This window comes from Sycon ciliatum, chromosome 5 (genome assembly GCF_964019385.1).
Source record: "Sycon ciliatum chromosome 5, ocSycCili1.1, whole genome shotgun sequence".
NCBI classification, from domain to species: Eukaryota; Metazoa; Porifera; class Calcarea; order Leucosolenida; family Sycettidae; genus Sycon; species Sycon ciliatum.
In genome coordinates this window covers 15,755,874-15,779,714 of record NC_088647.1, presented here as the reverse complement: position 1 = coordinate 15,779,714, position 23,841 = coordinate 15,755,874, and the positions used below count along the sequence as shown (strand labels likewise).

Sequence of the window (23,841 nt, the reverse complement as noted above, 5' to 3'; positions counted from 1 at the left end):
GTGCCATGTGACATCGGAGATTCGCCGATCGCTTGTATTTCGCGATCCAGTCATCAGGGCCAGGGGCCAGGGTGCTCGTTCGATCCGTCATGCAGTACTCGAAGTCGAACCTCTTCCGTACCTTCATCTCGACTCCATGGATCCAGCAGCTGAACAGGAGATCTAGCGCTACTGCCACTACTGCCTACTGGCATCGAGTAACGACTTTACGCCACGACCGGCCGTTGATCGTACAGTTCTGTCAGCATGGCAAGCGTTCAACTCCCGCGCCAAGACATGGTAGGACTGGAGGCTGCTGCAGCCCTGACCCTCGCTTGCTGCAAACTGGTGTCTTGAGCGAGATAAACACGGCATACCCGACCGGTGAATATAAAGCCTTGCGCACTTGTGGGCAGTTGTGCCTCTCATCTGGAGCTGTGATTTCTTATGCACTGTCACTGGTGCCAGCTAGCTGTGGGCTCGAAAAGGTTCTTTTTCTCAGTCTGGAACGTGCGCCTGCTGGCCGAAGGTAAAGGATTACGCAGCGAAAACTTGACTTGCTGTTGACTTTTGGCGTGTGCTCGACAGTTTCGACTGTGAAGAGTTGATCCATTCTGATGTCGGTGTTGAGTGTACTGGCTAAGGTAGTGACCTGAACTCTCGAGCATTGTGGTCACACTCGTCAAGACTTGGCCCCGAGTAGCCAGATCTCGCACCGGAGTCGCATATTAGTGCTCGCGCTCCCGTCCTGCCCCACTGTAGAGAGCTTCGAATCTGCCAACATACGACCAGACGCACCCTGCTGTGCTCGACTGCCTGTCAAACCTCAGCCAGGCAGAAGAATTTCTCTGAGCTCGGCCACAACAGGCATATATGCTCACTCACAAAAGCCAGCAGCACGAATCATTCGGTCACTCACTCACTTGCTGCGTTGATCCCTCTCTTTGCCTTTGGCTGTTCGCTCCGCGCCGGGAAGCCTGAAGGTACGCATTTCCGACTATAAAACTCGCGCCGAACCCGGGTAATTGGTGTCGAATTCGAGCTTCAAAGCCTGACCCGGTTGGGCTATTTTTCATCTCTGCGTGCGTGTGTTCTCATTTACAGTTGAACTACACCGTTGAAGCGGTCAGAAACTAAGACTCTTGAGCGGAATAATATTGGAACACGAAATGGACGGATTCAAGCTGTTGGCCGTTCTGCTGGCCATTCAGGTAAGCGAACCCCAATGACGGTAATGTTGAGTTTTGGTTTATTCGTGAGAATGCAATTACTACTACGGTGTAGTACTAGTACTGTAATACATGGAATGCATGTGGCAGAAGAACACCTCGGTATCCTGCATGGTCTGATATCTGCTCTGTGGCGTGATATGAATGTTGTCTTTGCCATCGCCTGGCCTAGCAAAACAAGGCACGTAACAGTACGTTGGCCATTTTCTTGTAACTGCTGCAATTAGTTCGTGTCACCCGGGCGAGCCATTGGGGTGGACTCGTTAGCAGTTTTCTGGCATGTTTTCTGGATAATGATAATGAGGCAGGTTTTCGGCGGTGTCCTCGGGCAAAGACACGTTCCTTACAATACTAGTAATTATATGTCTCGTGCTGTGTTGCCCGCCTCCTTGTAATGACTTTGGGTGTGGGAAATCGCTGCCAGCTACTAAGCATCCCGTTCGCTTTCCTATCGACCAGAACTCACTTTTTCCTTCTTGATCTTCATGCGTCACGTAGAAGATGGTGACGGCGCGACATAGCCATTCGTTCCCGTTTCCGAATACCTCCGTGGTTGGACACACTATAGCCACTACTAGATTGGGATATTGGGTGTGTCTGTGATCTGGGCTATGCCCTGCACTCGCATAGTTTCAGCTGTGAGGGTGTGTATCTGATCAGTGGTCGTTGAGAACTCCGAACGCTTGTTACACATGTATTACCAGTGCTTTGCAGTAACATGAGTTGGTCGTTTGTCCGATTCCTTTGCTACTAAGTCTGCTTGCTCCGTCAGCCGCGTTTGAAGATCCGATGAGTACAATGTATTTGCTGTCCAGATGGTGCGCACGTCGAGCGAGTCATTGCATTTCTGTGGTAGGTTGATCAGTTGTCGCGAACAGATCACTGTGACATGAGTAGCAGGGTCGGTGGCATGCTACCTGCACAGGAATGCCTTTCACAGGCCTGCCCCTGCATTTAGCCTTTCAAGCATTTTGACGTGACCTGACCTGATGACCCGCACGAGTGATGAATCCGTTCCTTGTTGTGCTTGCTTTTGCCAATCATCAAAGAAGTGTTTTGCTGATTAGGCGTATACGTGTAACACGGTGTATTCTTGGCGCTTCAACAGGTTTGGGTTTCCTCTTTCCGGAATGCAGCACTGCAGTGTTTGTTGGTCGAGGAGAAACAATGACATGAAGAGTACACGGTGACCACAGTAGATGAAGCTGATTACACGTACACACCCAGTGCCTTTTCAGTGTTTACTTGCTTACGCTGCGCCTGCTACTAGTACTACTACTAGTAGTAATAAAACTATAAAGAGTCATGTAGTTACAGTGCAAGAATGCTTTGACAGGAAAGATAATCTGACTCTAGTACTAGTACTTGCACAGCACTCCACACAGATCGAAGGGCTGGAAACACAATCTCGGGTCGGTCCCATTCTGTTGTGGGACCCAACAGTTCAAAAACAGGAGATGTTGTGTTGCTTCACTTCTCCACAATTGGACACGCACCCACGATCACTCTATCTCTCTGCTCAGTTTGATAGTAGTGGTTCCGATCGGCCCATTTTCAGCGCTCGCTTGTTGGTAGCCGTTGTTGACCTTCTCTATAAAGCGGCGACAGCTCATTCAAGCGAACAACACTTTATTGAACGAGATCCTGGCGGTGTATCGCTCCTTGTCTCACCTATTTACAGTTTATTTTCGTTTGCGTGTCCCGTCCATTTAGTTTTGTAAAATCTGATCGTCTCTGCCCATCTACCCACTTCTGCACAACGCTCCCGAAGGTAGAGTCTACGCCTTGTGTGAAGTTGTGGGGTTGACCTGGCACGGGACACAGGGGCGATAGCTCGCGGTCGCAGATGGGTGTTGATTTCAGTCAGTTTATCACGTCTGTGATGATCAGTTTCAGCGCTTGTGCAGCCCGCAGGTGATGTCGCAGATCCAAAACTTACCACCTGACCGAAAGTGTGTATAAAAATAATTATTTGAACAAACATGTGCCTTGGTGAGGCCTAGGCTAGGGTTTTGTGCTTGCATTTTTTTTCTGTTTTTAGCAGACCCTGTTGCTCTGGGCTGCACGACGTGTTACTACCGGTACCCTGCGCGCTCGTGAACATACAGCAGTCGAGTCGACGTCGACACGAACTGAACCTCGCACCTTTTAATTTTTGCGCCAGAATAGCGTTCTCCTTCGCGATCGTTGCTTTCAGCACTCGGTCAGTTTGGTTTGATGCGCGCGCTGTGCGGATATAAACAGCTCCTGCCGGCTCTTCCTCTCGTTGAATGATTATTTCAGTTTCCAGCGGCCGTTGTAAGGCCCATACTAATGTATTGCATTTAGGTTGAGTAGTAAGTGGCCGCCGCGTCTGATCCAGTTATTGCAAGAGCGCTTCACTCTGGAACGCAGAGTCTACAACGTTGAATTTGTAGTGGTTGTCGAGCGGAATATCCTGTCGGCGCTGTGCGCTGCTCAAATTTTTCTATGGCAGTTACCGAATGTAGCCTGTAGCCGAGTGTAGGTACAGTGTAGATCGGTGGTATGATTAGTGCTAACAGAGGGCCAGGGGCAACTGGAAAACTAGGCAGACTCCCAAAATGGCATGCATGCCTGTGCCGGCCAACCCCGACTCGCGAGCTTCGTACTGGATCATGGACGGGGTCGAGTAGAAGCTGTCAGGCCTGGACGAAACCTTGTCCGTGACAGCGCTAGCAGCACGGTGCGGGTGAAGCACGAAGAAAGGAGTCAGCGAACGGCCAGCGCCGCTTTATCTCTTTTTCAGGCTGAGTACCAATTTCCTCTGTAGAAAGTCTGCTGCTGCAGAACTACAACTAAGTACTACACACTGTACACAGTGCACTATTGTGCCATTCTTGCATTCTGCTGTGTTTGGGGCATAGCGAACAATTATCGTCTTGCTCTGGCATCTTGCACGTGCCGTAGGGATGCGGTACTAGTATTCATAGTATTTGTGTCGCTGGAGGATAGGATATGGTTGGTTGGTTGGTTTATTTTGATAGATACGTTTGTAAAACATGTGCACCCATTCTGTTGTACCAATATAATGTACTCGTGACTATCATGGAGTCCCTACATGACGCGGTGCTAAACGAGGTCCTACATAGGCTATTAATAAAGGCTAGTAAGGGCAAGGCATTTTCGTGTCTGCTTCTCAGTAGATCTACATGGTGGGCCTAGATCCTCGCAAGGCCTTTGTAAAGTCGCCACTGATGCAACCAAACTAACTTGTTGATAATTTTAGCAAGATAATAATGGCGGACGGCACACGTACACTCACGACTCATGCCTGTTGATTGTTCGCTTGTTCAAACTGACTGACAGGTCGTTCTCAAGTGCACGGGGTTTGTGTGCGAGTGAAAGATGCCACAACGGCGAAGAGGGGAAATCGCCGACCAGACAGGAACGGCTCAGCCCTGTCGTTTGGTGCAAACGTTCTTGGCAGTGTGACAGGTCGTAGTGAAGGCTGCTGCTAGGCTCTTTGTGTTTACCCCAGGCCAGGCGGTGATCATGTCGGTGTTGTGTACCCGTGTACCGAGGCGGGAGCACGTTTTCTACAATGACTAACAGTAACTGTGACTTTGCTTGACTGTTCACGCTGCGCTGTGGCATTGTGTCGGTGTTGTGTACCCGTGTACTGAGGCGGGAGCACGTTTTCGTCAATGACTAACAGTGACTTTGCTTGACTGTTCACGCTGCGCCGTGGCATTGTGTTGGTGGATACTAGTACTACTGCTGGATGTGTTCAAGTGTTGCTATGAAGTAACGCTAACAGTTACATCATTGTACAATGTAGTACTAGTGGTATGTCATGTCCGTCACCATGAGCATGATGGCCAGAACTGAAGTAGGCCACTGTTGTAGTACTGGTGCAACTGCCTGATTCAGTGATTGTTACCTGATTGTTCCTCTGTGTCAACTGGGTGTCGTCCCTGTGTGACATGCACACTTCCAGTGGTACAAACTGTTGGATTGGAGAGGAGACATGGCCAGAGCTGGCTGTCAACAGTTTGTGAGAGGTGATCTATGGAGGTCAGTGGATCCGTCATGTTCTGGATCAAGAACACTTTAGAATATACGCCACCTCAAACGGAGATTGTTCAAGCGCATTGTTTTCCAAGCTGCACCTGTACCCCTCTTGGTGTCGCCCTTTGAATTGGACTTCTTTCATGCCTAATTCTGGTGGTGACTATGAAGCCTTTGCCTTTGTGTACCTGATGAACGGTTTGTGTAGCAATAGAAGATCAAAAACACCGGTCTGCCCTGTGTGAGGAGATGCATCCATGCCTCTCCATCACTTACTGTACTGACAGAAACCAGTTACTACTTGTGCCTAGTACCTGAATGAATTAGTTCACATGGGCAGTACTGGGTATGGCCGTGGGCTTGTACTAATTCGACTTGGCACTAATCGAAATCACTTGTGCAAAGCCTCCAAGTGGAACACCACTAGACCCACCAAGAGAAACTACTTTTTCTTCCCCGGCCTGCACATGCATTCGACCCAACAATGGCAACACATGAACGGCCCATGCTACTTGGGTATACATGTATCTTCAACACTACAGGTGTCAGTGGAGTCACACTCACAGGGACGATGAGCAGTTGAACACTGTGCTGTGTGTCTTATGGGAGATCATGTCTTGGGCATAATGGCAGCTAGCCGTACATACCAGTCACGTGTATGTGTGCAGCCTGTTCTGTATTCATGTAGTTCTAAGTGTTGAAATCACCGGTGCGCGTATTGTGACTGAAGACATTGTGGTCTAGATACTCTATACATCCGTGTAGAATATCCCTCAATCTGTTCTTAGAACTTCATCATGTTCACGCAGTCACTGAGCCAGTGACTCTGCTTGGAGTGCGCCCTGGCTACCGGCCAACAGCAAATCCACACAACCACACACAGATTGGCTAGCCCAGTGCTGTTCATGTTCTCAGCCATTCCACTCATCGGCATGCGGCGCGATGCAGAAACGTGACAAGTGTTACTTGATTCAGTAGTTTTCACCTGTGCCCAGTGTTGGAGGCTGTTGCTGGTAACACTCCGTGTGTTCTAGCTGCACAGCACTGGTGCTGTCAATTAGGAAGCCACCAGGAGCAGGATGTGATCGTGTGTCCAGCCAGTGTCCCTGGGCTGACTTCCTGATGCCTTGCTTCAGTGGATCTCTCTATGTTTTAGCACGCTTGCATGATCGACGCACCGGGATATCACGACACTCTCAGCTCAGTGGATCAGCGTGTCAGTCTAATGGGGTTGAGTAATATTTGTAATGGCTAAAACCGGCGGTTCTGCATAACTGCGAGTGCAGCTGTGTCCTGCATGGCGCACTGTGTGTGTGTGTGTGTGTGTGTGTGTGTGGTAGTTTAAACATTTTAATAGTGATCTTTCCCATGAGTCAGTATCACAAGGCTAATACTGTACATATCACATACATGTGCGGGCAGAGATCCCTCATGGCTCACACTGCAAGCATAGTGCGTATGCTAGTGGAGATGCACCACACACACGGGTAGTTTGGCCAGGCTGGCTGGTGGTAAGCTGCATATGCTCCAGCAGATGGGATACTGCATGTTACACAGAAACAGAAAACAACTCCTGAGATTGCCGATAAAAGCCTGTGGTAGGTCACTGTGACTACAGGCTGGCGCCATGGACTCCAGACTTTCACCCACGTACTGTACATAGTGACAAGTTCTTGTCCTTGCCCACAGCTGGCGGTGGAAAGGCTAACTTCCGCTATTGCTGTAGTGCCCTCTGCATGTGGCATTGTCACCACCAGCAATAACGTTACCCGCCGGAAGATGGGGTACCGTTTGAGCTGGTGTGTTGTTCATTCCCCAGTGCTGGGTAACTCAGTTCTTGAAAACGTGCAGTTGGGTAAACATGCCTCCATGGGTGGTAGCTCAGTGAGTGGTATGGGCATGGGTAGTATGAATGTAGCGGGGGTGCTTGCCTTGATTAGTCTTATCAAAAATCGTTTAGTGATCCACTACTAGCTCTAGCAAGCAAACAACTGGGTGCATGCAGGAGTAGGTGCAGACTCTTCTATCTAGATTAGGCGAGAAGGCAGAAATCATCATGACTGTATATCTGAAGTAAAATAGAATCAAATCAATCGATTAAATAATCACTGATCACGGTAATATCTATTGTACACGTCCAGCACTTGGAATGGACCAGTTGTATAGGCCTACGTTGTACTGTATTCAGGGGATTTGGTTCAGGGTTGGCTGGTATTACTATCCCAAGTATCCATGTCTCCTTTGTGAATGTGAAGAGGTGCAAGGGCTAACTACCCCTGCAGGCCACAATCACCATGGCAGGTCATAACTTTACACTCGGGTTCAGCACAATACCTACTCAGTCTGGTTTGAGAAGTCTGCTGTTGGGGCAATGCTTCGTGCGGGCTTTTCCTCTTCCTGATTTCCTCTCTGATTTGGAGCTTATTTTGAGACGAACATGCTGCTGGAATCCTAATGCCTAGCGGGTGGGATTTGGCATTGGGAATAGGTCTGCAATGGTCCTTGTGCTAGTTACAGGTTCAGAGTCCTCCATGGCGGTCAGTCTGAATCTGTGGAGAACATGGCCAGCCAGCTAGCTATTGAATTAGTGTTAGCAAGTGGTGCAATGCTAATCAGGGCTCTAAACTATGTTAGCTGTGTTGTTGTGCTGGTAATGCTGCTGAGTGGCTAGACTGCCACACTTGCTTTATGCTAATACTAATGAAGTGTACACAAACACAGGTACATGTACATGACTGTACTAGTAGTAATCTGTGTGCGTGTGTGTGTATGTTACTATGTACTCCAGTTCCCATCTTGCAGAATATAGCCTGCTGCTGTATATGTTTGCTGCAGTTGTTCCATGCTAAACAGCCTAACTCAGTAACAGGCTTACTTGTAGTAGTTGGCTGGCACATCTCTGTGGTGATGAACTTAGTTCCTTGTTATGTCTCTTGTTCAGTGCCTTGTTGGGACACTGCACATCTGGTGTGACGTGCCATTCCGTGAATACTGCAACGTCTACTCCGAAATGAACTGTCAGATTCCGTTCCCGATCGGGTTGCGCACTGCCAGCAGACTTATGGGGGACGACAACAAACTGAACATTGACATGCATCCATGAAATTGTGTTGTCTGGATGCACTCACGGCACACTGGCACCAAATTTGTTGCCGTCAGCTAGCACGTCAGTTCATTGTTTACTCCACAATGGGAGCCTTTTCTGGATATGCGTGTACACAAGACTCTTGTGACAGTACCACTGGCAGCATGGACCTTGGGGAAAGAATTGGAAGTAGTCGTCCTGACATGACATGCTTCAATTTCTTCTCATTTGCTGTCGTGATACTTGATACAGATTGATACAGTGACACAATCACCTGCTGTGTGTTCAGACTTTCTGCCATAAGCCTTGCCAATCCCAAGGGGGAGCTCGCATTGTTGAACCTTTGTGATGGCGGCGTTTGTCGTTTGGCCTGAAACGAGATGCGTTTGAGCACTACCGTCCGCTCCTGTGGACATCACTTTGCACATTCTATCGTTCAATGGTTGTGGTCAGTTCGTCACGTTGGTCGTTTCTTCTTGGCTTCACAGGTGTGAACATCCTCCTCCTTCTGTGATACAAAGTAAACGTGTCACTCATCACTGCTCCATTCATACTGGTGCATGTACATCATGTACATCATTGCTCTGGCACTGGCGTGCTTGATTGTTTTTGAAAAGGAAACAGTGTGTCTGGAAGGAACCTTGTTTGGCATGCAGCCCAGATACTGCTGGCGTGTACTTCCGCTCTCAGCCTCTCCCTGCCTCCATCCGCGTGACCGTTGGTTCCCGGTGCCCTGCCTTACCGCTCTGGTAGACCCGTGTCCCTGCGAGACGCGTGCACTCGTGCGTGGACGATTGCCTCAAAATTACTTCCTCCGAGTGGGACACAATTGGCGTGATCAGAGTTGCCAAACGGTGTGGCCGAATTCACCTGGCATTGTGTGCTGTACAAACCCTCTTATTGGACCTGTGATTAGTAACCTACTGAGTCCCTGGGGCCGTACCACAGCATTGACTTCAATTATTTGAGTTCAGGATGGACTCTAACAATGTTTTCATGTACTAACACCATAGACAATGCCCATCTCCTGCCTGAATGCCCAAGAGTAAGACTAGAAATAATTGCATCTGGCTCAATGGGTGAAAAATAATTCACGAATTGCTGTATTGTGGGAGAGTGTGCGGGACATTGTGGGAGATTCCTCAGATTCCAATCATCTGGATTGATGTTTGATGGGTCAGCATGTGCATGTATGCCGGGCAGGTGTGTGTGGCATTGTGCCTCAGCTCCTGATCATCTCATGCAGTTATGCCTATGGTCATGATCGTGTAACTGTTGGTTGCAGAACACCTGTCATAGCAGCACTCTGATTTGGGCACTGATGGGAAGCTGGCTGTTGGTCAGTGCACAGGTTCTGATTGGGTTAGATTCAATTGTGTTTGACTTCAGAAGTGTGCAGATTTCCTGCACACTAAAAGAAAATGTCTGGAAGGGATAATTGGTGTTGGTCTGGATGGTAGTGGGTACATGTCCATTAGCACCAGGCACAGCACAGGACCACATATCTGTATACATCGACAAAAGGAACAGCACTGCATGCTGGGACTGTACTGTGGGACTTCTTTGTATCCATCAGCTCAACACAGCCTACCGTGTGACTATGGCCACGCATGCACTGTGCTGGGGTTGTTGGTGTTGACCATTACCTTATTGGCATCTGCTGGTCAGTGCAGTTGGTCGGCTTCTTTGCACGATCAGTGCTTAGGAGCCTGAGCCAAAGTGAGCTCAGTCAACTCAAGGTCTTTGTATGGAAGCGTCAGTATGCATAGAAGATCTGGGAATGTAGAGTTGTAATGGTAGCGGAACCATTATCCTCTGCATGGAACCCCGCTCATGTACCTGAGAAGTCATCCGGAGTCACTGGTCTCACCTGGCTGTTCCTTTGGCGTATTCATGTGGTGACTGCTCTCCATAAGGCATGCTCTAGTGCAGCAAACTCCTGCTGTGAATCGGAAGAGCTCTCATGTTCCTCAACTTAGCCAACTAACTTGGCCGAGTGCATCGAACTCAGCCTTGTCACAATTCCTTACAAAGGGATTCTAGGCCTGGACTTCCTTGATGGGATTCCGTCTTGGATGAAATTTCATGATCTGATGTCATCTTCCAGGAGCAAGCATTCCTTTGGGGAACTAACTGAATTTATATTGATAAAGACTGTGAACTTACTCATGCAGCAACATGGCCGCTTTGGAGACCGACTTGTCACTTAGTAGGAAAGCAATCCACTGGACCGTTTGTTCTCTTGTGATGCTGAGCAGAGAGAAAGGTTTTCAGAATCTGGTAGCCTGACTTGCCACCCAAGCCATGGCAGGGGAGATGCTAAGATTCTACTTCGAAGTACCAGACCGTGTCGAAGTAAACATGTCTGAAGTAGGAAAAACTGCCACTGACTCAGTTCTGTGACTCCAAAAGTCCCAGCAGATCAGCAATGGGTTGGAAAACCACTCGGTCTGTGCAAGTCTCTTCAGTCTTCTTCAAATGGAGTACATTGAGGAGTCCGGCAATTGCAATTGACCTGCTCACTTCTTCTGCCAGAGTTATTGTTGTCTCAAGTGCCATCATTAGCTGAAGTGGAATTCCTGAGAGAGTGCACATGAAAATCATGTGAACGTGCCACCACCATGTACCACCATCCCGGCCTTGATTGAACCATTTTATACCAGGGATGACAGCATGGAGTTAAGAGGTTGTCAGGCTTAGGGGATCACTGCGGCTCAGCAGAAAACCCCGAGCTCATCTCCGAGTGTGCATGTAGCTCTAGGTAACAGTCCATGGCCAGCCCATAGAGATATAGGCAGGAATGCAGCACAGTGAGAGTTGTCAGCCAAAGCCGTACTGGTAGCTAACTGAGTTAGTCACAGTGCATTCTGTCGGTGTGTATGACAACAGGCTTGGTTAACTGAGCTGGTGGCGAGGCACACTCAACCCGTGCTGGTTGCTGCTGCTGCTGCTGCTGCTGCTGCTGCTGCTGCTGGTTGCTGCCCGGTATTGGTGTGACGCTACTTTTAGATGCCAGCGCTATGAATGGTGATGGCAGCCCCGTGGCGCCTGACACTCCAGTCCTGTTCCCTGGGAGGCACTGTTATATAGCCCGCAGACCTCCGCCGTGCAAATCATTCCCTAAGCAGAGCCCACGGCTGACCTTCCGGCGCAAAACACTATCGGTTTCTCTGTGTTTTCGGAGCTGCAATTGGCTCGGTCCTGCGCTGCTGGCATTTCACACATAAGCATTCCGGAGAGTTGGGTATTTCAGCATAAACACATAGGCCGCTGTGTCAGTTCAGGGAAGATTCCGTTGCTGGTCGTTGGGGACATCCTGCTGGAATAGGTGACAAAATGTACTTTGGACGGTGGTCCCTCCTCCTGTTGTCGTTGGTAGGTTCCTTCTAGTTCTTTGAGATGATATTTAGGTAGTGACGTATACACAGTGCATGCTGCAGTTAAAACTCAAACTAGTGTACCCGTACAATATATGTACAGCATGCACCATGTAAAGATGGAAACGTACCCAGTGCTGTATCATTACATGTCTCTTGGTCTGCAACGCACAACGTGGTCTTCCGGTCGCCGACAGTAGAATACGGCTGCAGGACATTGCTGCAAGCTATGTCTGCACAGTGTGTGTGTGTGCGGAGCAGTAACATTCCTAGTTGAGAGTTGACCGGTGCCACCCTGTCCTTGATATATTACAACTCTTGTGCCTAACATGATATGTGTGTGTGTGTGTGACTATTTTTGCAGCTTGGTGTACTCGCCACAAGCCATGGGCAGGGTAAGGACATTGTCATCGCTTATAACAGCAACAGCAGTGTTTGTGGCTGCTGGTGCCCGGCTTTGTTTGTGTCCACTGTCCTGTTTCGGTGCTCGCCACGGGGTGCACTTTGATCTAGTGGATGATAAGCTGCCTCACGCACACTGGCTGTGTCCTTCCTAGCTAGCTACCTCTGCCGTGTGTGTTGGAGTGAGCATGGACAAAATATCCACGTAATAAATTCCGATACGAGAAGTAGAAGTTGGTCACCAGCGTCTGACACCCCCAGTGGCAGGTCTCTGTGATTGTGTCCTGCCAGTAGCTGCCCGGCATACACTATTGATCTCTCCGGTGTGGATAGCACTTAGCATAACAACAGGCATATCTTATTGCATTCACTGCGCATTCGATTGCGATGGAATACTCTGAGCGAGTTTCCAGTTTCCCTGCAACGCGCGTACACTATTGGGATAAAGGGGAACAGATCGCCACCGGTCCTGACCTGCCAATGTCACCACTTGTCTGGTTAAGCCACTCCCCAGCAATGCGGCATCCTAGCTAATGAGTCAATTTCTTGTCAGGTATACATACGTCCACAGCGTACACTGTGTTCCAATGATCTGATCCCAGCTCGACATTGATACACTCTGTGAAGTGAGAAGTTGAGAACCCTGATTGAAGTGATGTAATTCGTTAGAAAAGTGCTCCTGGGGCCCTCTGTAACGTCACAGGCATTGTTATACGTGACAAGTAGAACTCCTATAATTACTTGAGGGTTCGGCCAGCCAGGGAGTCTGAATTAATTCATTATTATCAGGCAGGGCATTGTTCCAGCAGTGCCGACAAAAGACCAGGGCGAGTCCATCCTGAAATCTTATCAGGCGTCTACAGTGATGCGTGTTGATAATTAGCAGGTTCCTTAGCATGCTGGGATAAGGGGTTGCCACATTAGATGCTTCCATCACTTAACCCATACCGTAGTGTCTTGTAATAAAGCCTGTCCCATTATAGAAGCCTGTTTTGAATGCGAGCCTGGTTTTCAAGATGCAACGTCGGCAGATAAACCTGGCTGTCGTGTTGACAAGCATCTAGTAGAAAAATACCTGGTTGAAATAGAAACCTGATGTGAATAGAAACCTAACCCTGAAATTGGCTTCTACAGGAACATGCCTGGCTTTAACTACATGACGTTTCGGTACTATAGCTAAAGCTGTCTTCTCCCCCCCCCCCCCCCCACCGCAGTGGCTATCGTAGTTATTCAGTGCAGGAATAGAATGGAAATGGGTGCACATACTAAACTGGTAGACAACTCTCTGAGTGCGAAGGCGCCCTGGATGCAAATGATGTAAACACAGAGGGTCAGGACCTAGGGCTAGGGGTATGGAGACTCCACCAGTCACCTTGCACCATAGTGAGACACATAGACGTAATGAGTGTGCCAGCACTCCGAATCCATGTCGCAACTCTTCAGATAGGAACCAGTCGCTCTTCAGTGGACGATAACCCCGTGTCAGAGAATACTCTGCCCGGGGAGCAGCAGCACTGGTGGTCCTGGCTCCACTACCCTCTTAGAGGTGACGTGTACTTTCCTCGTTTTAGCACAGCTAGATCTAGATACAAGTATGAACTGCAGGATAGTAAAATTTAATGAAGCCACTATGCCCGGCCTCTGGCTTGTTCATTACATTGTTATGCAAACCAGGGGATGGATTGGCTTCTTTCAGGCACTGCATAGGAACGTGTGTATTTGGGGAGACGGAGCGCTTCCTGAGTTTGCCCAGTGACAACGCAGTGTTACAAAAAGTAAAGCTGGAGCTTGTCACATTTCTTGAAGCACAGGGCTATTAGCAATATGCGTGGGTCTGATCCCAGTGGCACCCAGTTTGAGGATTTCGGTATCGTGTTATTAATGCTGACACTATCTGTGCACTATTCCTTCGGCAGGCATCGTGGTGTCGCCCCTGATCGCCATGCGCAATGTATCCGAATACATCAGCCTCAAGTGCACGGTCAGCGACCTGCCGGACGTCCAGGAGATCTACTGGACCAAGCGCAGCGGCAGCCTGGACCCGGGCAGGAGCTTCACCTACTCTCACAAGCCGCTGCAGGTCAAGCACCTGCTGCTCTACAAGATCAAGACGGTGGACAGTGGCGAGTACGTGTGCAATGTGCGCACCGGCAACCAGAACAGCGGGTCGGTAGCGACGGCAACGAGTCTGCTGCGCGTCATGGCACGTAAGGAGATGCAGTTATTATTATTATTTCTTATTTTGAAACTCGGATGTTGAGCCAATAATAAAAAATGTAGAAAGAAAAAGGACATACGAATACGAGTTTAAAAGAGTAACTGTCCACTAGTTGAACAAACGGCGAGGAGACAACAATTTGATAACCGCAATCAGTAATACAAGCTGGATCGACATTTTGTGTACACTTTATCGTTTTATTGCACATTGTCTCCACAGTTTTACATTACATGAATAAAGGGTACACAAAATGTCGATCCAGCTTGTATTACTGATTGCGGTTGTCCACTAGTTGTTGCACTTTCTGACTGTATATAGTATCTAGTCACTGTGGTGGACAGTTACTCTAACTCGTATCCATATGTCCTATTTCTTATTGTGTTAGGGATTTCCCAACAGGTAATGCTGCCTTACTGGGAACCCTAAAAGCAGTTGATTCCGATAACCACTCCGCAAATACTTTATACAGATTGTGCAAACTAGGCACTTGCCAAGAGCAGGCTTTACTAAAATTTGTTCAACAGAAGTAATTTTTGTGCTACAGAGGAATTGTGATTGTAGGATTAACAGGACGAAAGCCAATGTCCCAATGAACATACCTGTCGTGGGATGAGAGAAGGAAGATTTGGAATGACAAGTGGGGAAAGACTTGTATCCTTACATTTTGAGTGAATTCTATATACAGTGAAACCTGTCTAAGACGACCGCTCATGGGACCTTCAAAATGTGGTCTCTGTAACCAGGTGGTCTTCTTATCCAGGGTCATTTGACTGGAATTAGCATCCCTTGGTGCTAGTTTCAGTGGTCTTCTAGGACAGGTGGTCGCCTTATCCGAGTGGTCGCCTTGACAGGTTTAACCGTACTCAATTGTATGCGCGCGTGTACATGTATAGAAAGTAAAAAGGACCAAGGAACTACAGGTTACGCTATAATGTCCACTACCACCACCAGTCACTAAACAGTTCCTTGGTCCTTTTTCTTTTCTATAAATTTATCCTTGGCTCTCCGTCCGAATCCATGCGTGTACATGTACCTGCTGTTCTTACGTCCCGCTGGTGGCCTGCAGCCAAGCCAAAGGCCGTGTCACCGTGCCTGTCGCGCCCCTGCCAGAACGGCGGCCACTGCATGGACATCCAGGCGCCGCAGGTCTCCGACTATGTGTGCCTGTGCCAGCTGGGCTACGGCGGGCGGCACTGCCAGGTGATGCCCACCACCGCACCGCCGCCCACCACCGCCGCGCCGACCACTGCCGACCCGTGTGCAGCGTCGCCGTGCAACAACGGCGGAGAGTGCGGCGTGGCGTTCGACGGCTCCGTTACCTGCAGTTGCACTGGCAACTTTGTCGGCAGCACGTGCGATGTGTGTAAGTATAAGCATTTGCATATATGGCAGGTGTGCATGTGTGGTGTATTATGGAACCTTCTTGTACATTAGGCTGTAAACACCCTGCTATCACCATGCAGAGTGGTCATTGGCTACCCCAGCCATGTATTGCTTGGAATAAAAATAGTAAAAAAGGTATTTGTGTATCTTGCAGGACTATACATGTGTTGTATAGGACCTCTGTGTAAGTACTACTAGTATACGTGTTTGTGTGTATAGCAGTAGCTGTTATACATGTGTTGTATGGAACCTCTGTGCAAGTATGCAGTTTGTTTAAATAGCAGGTATACAATCATGTGTTGTATGCGTGGAATCTCTTCGTAATAGGTGGTGTATATTGTGCGTGGTTATAGGATTTGATCATCATCAGAAGATGGCCCAAAGTGTGCACTGACTATGATGAAATTTCAGGATAGCATCATACACTGCTCAGATGCAGTACAGCTGTGTACGGCACGCTACCTTGATTTGCTTTCTCTCGCGCCTTGCATCCAGCCATTGTAGAATTGTGGTATTGCCCAGTGTAAACCACTTTGATTCATGCTGGTGTTGATTCTGACTCGCATCTTCTCGCATGCTTCTGCCGGCAGATGACAACTGCGCCAACAACCCCTGCCAGAACGGTGGTCTTTGCCACAACCTGTCCAACCGCTCGCAGATCTGCGGCGTGAGGCAGTTCGAGTGCACATGCCCCGTTGGCTTCACCGGGCATGCGTGCGAGCAGAGTAAGTGATGATTCGTGATGAGTTGTGATGTCATGATGAGTCGTGATTGAAGTGCTGCAAGTCCGCAGGTGCTGCATGTATACATGGATTGGTGCTGTGAACTATACGCGGTGTATGAGTCGGACCCTGCAGCGCTCCATGGTTTAGATTGAATTGCGGCGCTGTTTTCACTCTAGCTGTTCTCTTGCTTCAATTCTCTCGTGCTCTCCAGGGGACTTCTGCGGTTCGTCCCCGTGCTACAACGGCGCAACTTGTGTCAATGTTGACGACGTGTCTTACGACTGTGTGTGCATGGATGGCTACGTTGGAGAGAGATGTCAGACAAGTAAGCAATGGGATTACATCATTACACACAGTGATAAGCAATGGGATTACATCATTACATGTACACACAGTGATAAGCAAGGGGATTACATCATTACACACAGTGATAAGCAAGGGGATTACATCATTACACACAATGATAAGCAAGGGGATTACATCATTACACACAGTGATAATGGTATTTCCCAATGCTGGCATTGGTTTATATCATGCAGTATCAGGTGCAGTACGTGTAGTACTTTATAGCTTGTCAAGGTGATCGCTTTGATAAAGGGAGCCACCTGCCCTAGAGGACCACTACCACTAGGGCCAAAGAGCCCTAGCGATCACATGTGTGCGTGTGTGTGTATGTGTGCGTGTGTGTGTGCGTGTGTGCATGTGCTAGCATGTGCGTTCATGCTGAACTGGAGGTACAAACTGTGGAAGTAAGCCTCAGTATCAGTGTTTGGGTGTGCGTGCTTTCCCCCACACACGTGTATGGTGAACAAGAGATACTAACACACATTTGGAGATACTAACACACATTTTCACACATTTGGAGTAAACGTCGTAAAAAGGAAATTTAACTCGGATACTGAGCCAGTATGAATCGCACTTTCTGACTGCTTATTATCTTGTTTCAGCCGTGGATAGTTGCTTCGCAACTCGTTCCCACGTGTTTTCTTCCATTTAAAAAAGGAATTTGTGTCTATTTCTTGTCATGTTTTCTTGTGTGTGCACGTGTACAGTGCCGTTCGATGGCTGTGGTAAATACGGCCAGCGAATGGAGTTGCGCGAGCTGAAGGATTTCTTCTACACGGAGACGACGCGCAGCTCCCCGCCGTCCGCCGACATCGTGTTTGTGATCGACGAGTCGCGCTCCATGATCACCGAGCACCAGTGGCTGCACGAGGTGAGCACGGCGCTGGACACGTCGCTGCAGGGGCACAAGATCGGCGTCAAGGTGCCCAACCAGTTCGGCCTGGTCGGCTTTGCGCGCGACGACCCGATGGACGTCACCGGCCGCATCATTCACATGGACACCGGCTGCAAGTTTGGACAGGCCAGTCATTTCAAGCAGGCCACCTCCAACCTGGCCATCAACGGCCGACTTGAGGATATGTACTTGGGTATCATCCTGGCGCTGGATCAGTATGATTTCCGGCCCGGCATGGCATGTCAGATTATCGGCGTCACCGACGAGGGACGCAACCCACTGAACCCGTCGGCGAACCACCGTGATTCCGGCAACGTGCCCTACGAGTTTGAGTACATGCTGCGGCGCTTGACGGAGAAAGGCTGCGTGCTCAACGTCGTCGTCAACCAGCAGATGGACGTGGGCGGAAAGCGCGGTCTGGGCGTGGGTAGCAACGGTGTGGGTTATGTGGACGTGGCCGGTGGTGCATTTGACGTCATTCCGGACAAGGGCCGTCCCATTCCGGACACGGGCCACGGCTCCACTCACGAGTCCTACACGAAGCTGGCTCTTGCCACGCACGGCGGCGCCTGGGATTTGAACAAGCTGCGCCTCGGCGGTGACACTGGCATGGCGTTCACCAAGGCATTCGTACACCTCAAGCAGCGCGAGATTAGCAACCAGCTGTGCGAGCGCTGCACGTGCGACGCGGCGCCCGAAGCGTTCTGCAGACCCGGCTGCCTGGGTAAGATGATCAATGCTCAACACACACATGTACACGCGCACACACACACACACACGCACACACACACTCACACACTGCAATTCCACTCTTTCTGCGTACGGAATAATCCGAATTGATAAGCACTGCATGATGGAGAAACCTAGACCTCAGCCATGATGAAGAAACTGATCAGCCAGTAGATGTGTTCTGTATTGTGATACGCCAACATCTCTGCACACACAGCCGTTGAAATCGATGCCCTTTTCGTCTTGTCTTTGTAGGAGAGCCTCCAGTGAGTGTCAGCGTCCAGTCTCTGTACTCACATCTCAGCGAGGCCGCGGTCAATGAAGGTGGCTCGGCGCTGTTTGAATGCCAGTCCGGAGGCGACCCTGCCCCGACCTGCAGCTGGTCACGGGCTGACGGTACCGCCCTGCCCCCATCGGCACGCTACCTCGGCGAGGACAATTGCACTCTGATGGTTCCCGACGTGTCGTCGATCACCTGCGTACAATGTTTGGCGAGTAACATCGAAGGTGCCACGGAGTCCACCGTGCAGTGCCTGGATTACGCCGGTAAGTTAGGCAACGTCAGCTTCTCCTACATTCGACAGTGCGTGCTTCTTGTAAGCAGAGAGTAGTACTCTCTTGGAGGGGCTGACTGGTCTGTACTGTGCTACAGTTTCAGCAGCGGCATTGCTTTGCATTGTCTCTGGCTAATATATACATGTGACATGAGAGTTGACGGGGTAAGGTGGGGAGTACATGTACTCAAAAGCAAACATGCATTGTTGTCTAGGACGGTTGACTGGTCTGTTTTTTAATTTCTTTCTTTATTGACCAAGCTTGAACATTCCACTTTCCGTTGCCTTTATCTCTGCGTGTCTGTCTGTTTGTGTAGCTAACTGTGAGCTGCGAGATGGCCGCAAGATCCTCCATGGCAGCACTGCCCGCAGCTACTCTGAGACCAAGCTGGAAGACCTGCGCACGATTTCGGTCAGCTCTGCCGTGGTGATCCTGGTTGTGGACGAGTCTGGCAGCATGAGTGGCGAGCACCAGTGGCTCAAGACGACCATCACAGCCCTGGAGAAGAACCTAATGGAGCGTGGTGTCGGAAGTCAGGGCCGTGCCAACCAGTACGCTCTGGTTGGATTCGCCAGCCCGCGCGCCAACCGCCTCGGTCACATCATCAATGCCGCGGAGGGCCGTCACTGCGGCACAGCCGACGAGATAAGCCTTGCGCTGAAGCGACTGCGCCAGGATGGCCGCAAGGAAGACGGCTACTCTGCCATCGGCATGGCGCTCGACTCCATCAGCTGCGTGCAAAACCGTCAGGACGGAAACACAGCACTGCAGGTAAGAGGACGTTAGTCAGAAACACCTAGCCCAGGCCAGGACAGGTTACCGTCTGTACGATGGGTAGTGATATTATTGGTCGCTACTGTAGTTATAACTAGCACTATCGATGTAGGCGGTGAATGGGTAATGTGTCCGTTCTAGTATTCTCAAGTTTTACAAACATGAGCATGCAATATGCATTTGACTACCTTGCACCATAGCTCCAACAGACTGTTAAAATAACATTACACACATGACATATTACGGCAGCATTCTGAAAGCTGTGTTGATCCATTTGCAGACCTGATATTCTACTTCGCCGTCGCGTTTCATTTTTATCTTGCTGGCATCGTAGGTTATTCTCGTAACAGACGAGGACCGCGATGTCCTGAAGCCCGAGTGGACAAAGGATACGATCCGCACGGCCATCATGCGCCGAGGTGGCGTGCTGAACGCTGTTGTCAAGAATCGCTTCCACGGCAAGGACGATGACATGCGTAATGTGCGGGCCATGGGCATAGATCGACGCCAGCGTGCCGTCATTGTCAATCGGCAAAAGAACGACTTCTATTTCCTGCCGCACGGCATGCCGACGACGGACAGCGGACACGGCACCACCGAGCGGGATTACGTCGACCTGGCCACTCGCACCGGCGGTGGAGCGTGGGATCTGGACATGCTGAGAGACGACTCGTACCGCGAGGCCTTCACCAAGGGCTTCATCGCCGCCAAGGTCGAGGAGATCCAGGTGCAGCTTGTCAGTCGCTGTGAGGAATGTGCGTGCAGGAACGGCACGACGACGTGTGACATACTGCCCAACATCATCAACGAGCAATCTTGTCTGAACCCAATTGGTAAGGTCGTGCATAGCACGTGAAATCCTACTGCATGTACTGTGTTGTGCTGTAGAATGCACAGGCACCAGTTATAACTGCTCTCCTGTATGTACTGTGTTGTGCTGTAGAATGCACAGGCACCAGTTCTAACTGCTCTCCTGTGATGTACTGTGTTGTGCTGTAGAATGCACAGGCACCAGTTATAACTGCTCTCCTGTGATGTACTGTGTTGTGCTGTAGAATGCACAGGCACCAGTTATAACTGCTCTCCTGTGATAGCGACACCTACTGTACAAGCAGAAATATTCGTCTTTTTCGTCCAACGAGCTGTTGGACTAAATTAAATGCCGGACTAATGTTGATTTGTCCAGCTTCTCAATACACTCTCGTGATCCATGGACGAAATTTACAACCGGACGAACTCCCTTTCTTTGGAGTTGGACGAAATTATTGACCGACGAAATTTTCTGCTTATACAGCATTCTCTGCATGGTTACACCACTGAATGCAGCTACAACAACCATGCACCGCTCTCTTGCCATAGTGATACAACCATGCACCGCTCTCTTGCCATAGTGATACAACCATGCACCGCTCTCTTGCCATAGTGATACAACAACCGTGCACCGCTCTCTTGCCATAGTGATACAACAACCATGCACCGCTCTCTTGCCATAGTGACATTGAAGTACGTGTGAGTATGTGCAGGTGCGGCTGTACAGTTTAATTTAATACATGAATTTTTCAAACACGGCGCATACGCGCACACGTGGGAACCCAGAAGAGGTCAGGTTACCCCGGCTGCAGAGCCAGACAACATGAATGTTCGTTGACAGTGGAGAAGTCTTACTACAATGTACATGCACTTAACAAAAGCAGCTGGATAGTTGTGTTCCTCTATGTAGGAAGTGGCCAATATTCAAATTGTTATCACATGAAGACTATCCGCACTCCAGCTGCGCGTGAATTGTAATGTGTATGCCCGGCATGCATGCACCACACCTTATGGGTGACACCGTGATGATGTGCTGCCTGTGTTTCACTGTTCGCTTTCCAGCCAACGCGGCGCTGTCTGTACGCATCCTGGGCGAATCGTCGGCCGTGGCGGGCGGCTTTGCCAAACTCCAGTGCCAGGTTGAGGCTCCGGCGGACGAGGGCAGGCCCGCCGTGATGTGGGACCCCCATCCGCTCAATGCTCTCCAGTACAACGGCGGCCAGTCGAGCGAACATGCTCTGGAGTTTGCAGTCGTCAGTGAGCATGACGCCGGGATGTACAAGTGCATCGGACGCAACCAGTTTGGAGCGTCGGCAGCAATAGCGGACTTCAATGTTGGTGAGTTGTTGCCCTCCTCTCTTGCTGGTGCATGCATGTTTCCATGGTGACCTGGTCTGCACGTTTAGCATATCTAACGGACAAAGCACAGCTTCCTGACGTTGGTATTTGAAATTGGCAAGCCACAGCACGAAATTGGTGGCACGAAGAATGTTCATGCAAGCGGCGGAATATCATCTAACGTTTGTTGACACACAAACGTGTTGTCTCTCTGTATGCCCCATGCAGCTCCTTCAGCAACCAATCCTTACCAAGGTATCCGATTCGGTGGCTCGAGTGGCTCTCAGGCATCGGTATCCGTACACAGTGGAGTCATTGAGACATCCGGTAGAGCCACCAGCTGTCTGCAGACGGCGCACATCAACACGCACGAGGAACGAGAGAGCACGATCCGCAAGTTCAAGTTCGGAAGCGCTGCCAGTGCGGAAGAAGTGACGGTCCACTGCATTGGACAATCATCGGATGTGGAGATTGGCTACAAAATTCACAATGACCCGTCCATGCCCACACTGGTGTTCCCCGGTTTCAACGAAGAGCTACCGCATCCATTGACACGGGACGTTGAGAGCGTTGCGGCACTGAAGTTCACGCCCAATGATATGCAAGACACGTCTGGTTTTCAATTCGGCTGCCGCGCCAGAGGATCAGGTCCTGTGACGTGTGCTCATTCAGCAGACAAGTGCCTCCGACTTGCCGTCACCAGGAGGCACATGCTCGTTTTCCCCAAGGAACGCATATGCCCCAACGGCCTGTGAGCGGCAGCGACGGAGTCAGCACGACGTCGTCATGACGAGAAAACATCCCGAGTCATGCCGTCAAACTTGAGGAGAAGCTACGTACAGCAGCCACCGTTAGTAGTGTAAGCATGCGCACACGGACAGAGCCAGACTTTCTTTCTTGTTGTTGTTTCTTCTTCTTCTTCTTCTTCTTCTTCTTCTTCTTCTTCGAGACGTCGAGACTGTTCCTATTATCATCGTTGACACTTATTTTTTTTGTATTCTTCCAAAATAGCTTATGACAACTCTAGCTCAGCAATCTAACACTTAATCAGGAGTGCACCGGGGCGCATGCCAAAAACTCGCCAAACGAGTCTGAATCTCCCAGCCCCCCCCCCCCTGGCTATCATTGACCCTGTTGGTCCTATGTTACTTCTGCAACTTGAAGACAGCTGTATATTATTATTAACTACACACTCAATATTTTTTTGTGCCTTTTTCTATTCATTTTCGTGCCGGGGCTAGCGTGCACGGGGCTCCTTTTGACATGCCAAAGGACATTTGATGCGTCCCGATCGTTATTGTTCGTGGCACCTCTGTTTTCACAGTTGTGTCATGCATTTCCTTGGTGTAATGAAGTGTACGGGGTAGTTCCATTTACAAAATAGATCTCTATATCACCGGTTTTCACGAATCTGTTTCACCGACATGCCCAAGTTTATCAGAGCAATATTACTAGTAGCTTTTGATCAATGTAGTAACTGTTGGATGCTGTGAGCAAGGGGGACGGCGACGAAGGAGAGGTACTTGCATGGTATGCAAGCGGGAATGGTCGGGATGGGTGTCAGCTATGGAGACGGCAGCACTAGTGTGTTGTGCTATCCTGACGGGGCAAGAAGGCGAAACTACTCTTAGCTACCGTATTCTCCTGAGTACAAGCCGCACACGTACTCCGGAAATATGAAAAATACGGTAGTCGTTATCCACATTGGTGCCCTTGTACATGTAATTAGCTGCAGGTGATAGTCACCGTGGTCACCAACGGGAGGAAAGGCGAGTTTGTAGCACCAGTTTATAACCGATGACAACTGATACGTGTATGGTGAGACGGCTTTGCTGTTGCTGGCATAGGAGACCGTGCTCTTGAGCATTTCCACACTCTCACACTGGTATTCTCCGTTAAATTTTTAGCCTACGGTAACGAACTTACTTGTCTATGATTGACAAGTAGTTCAGCTCTCAGTGTTGCCAA

General features: G+C 49.7%; 1 protein-coding gene across 4 annotated transcripts; it reads left to right on the top strand.

Moving 5' to 3' along the window:
• The first annotated feature begins 268 nt into the window (after nt 1-268).
• Nucleotides 269-23,346, top strand: LOC135817800 (uncharacterized). Of its 4 annotated transcripts, none has more exons than XM_065331048.1 (13): nt 269-508; nt 1,084-1,190; nt 12,064-12,094; nt 14,018-14,308; nt 15,386-15,682; nt 16,293-16,427; nt 16,639-16,752; nt 17,480-18,391; nt 18,652-18,942; nt 19,268-19,722; nt 20,060-20,558; nt 21,598-21,873; nt 22,102-23,346. In XM_065331048.1, exons 2-13 carry the CDS (start codon nt 1,149-1,151, stop codon nt 22,626-22,628), a joined length of 3,870 nt encoding a protein of 1,289 aa, XP_065187120.1. In that variant the 5' UTR covers nt 269-508; nt 1,084-1,148; the 3' UTR covers nt 22,629-23,346. The 4 variants fall into 4 exon arrangements, with proteins under 4 accessions (XP_065187120.1, XP_065187118.1, XP_065187119.1 ...); XM_065331046.1 differs by having other exon boundaries at nt 269-962; XM_065331047.1 differs by having other exon boundaries at nt 269-1,000.
• Nucleotides 23,347-23,841: the final 495 nt, after the last annotated feature.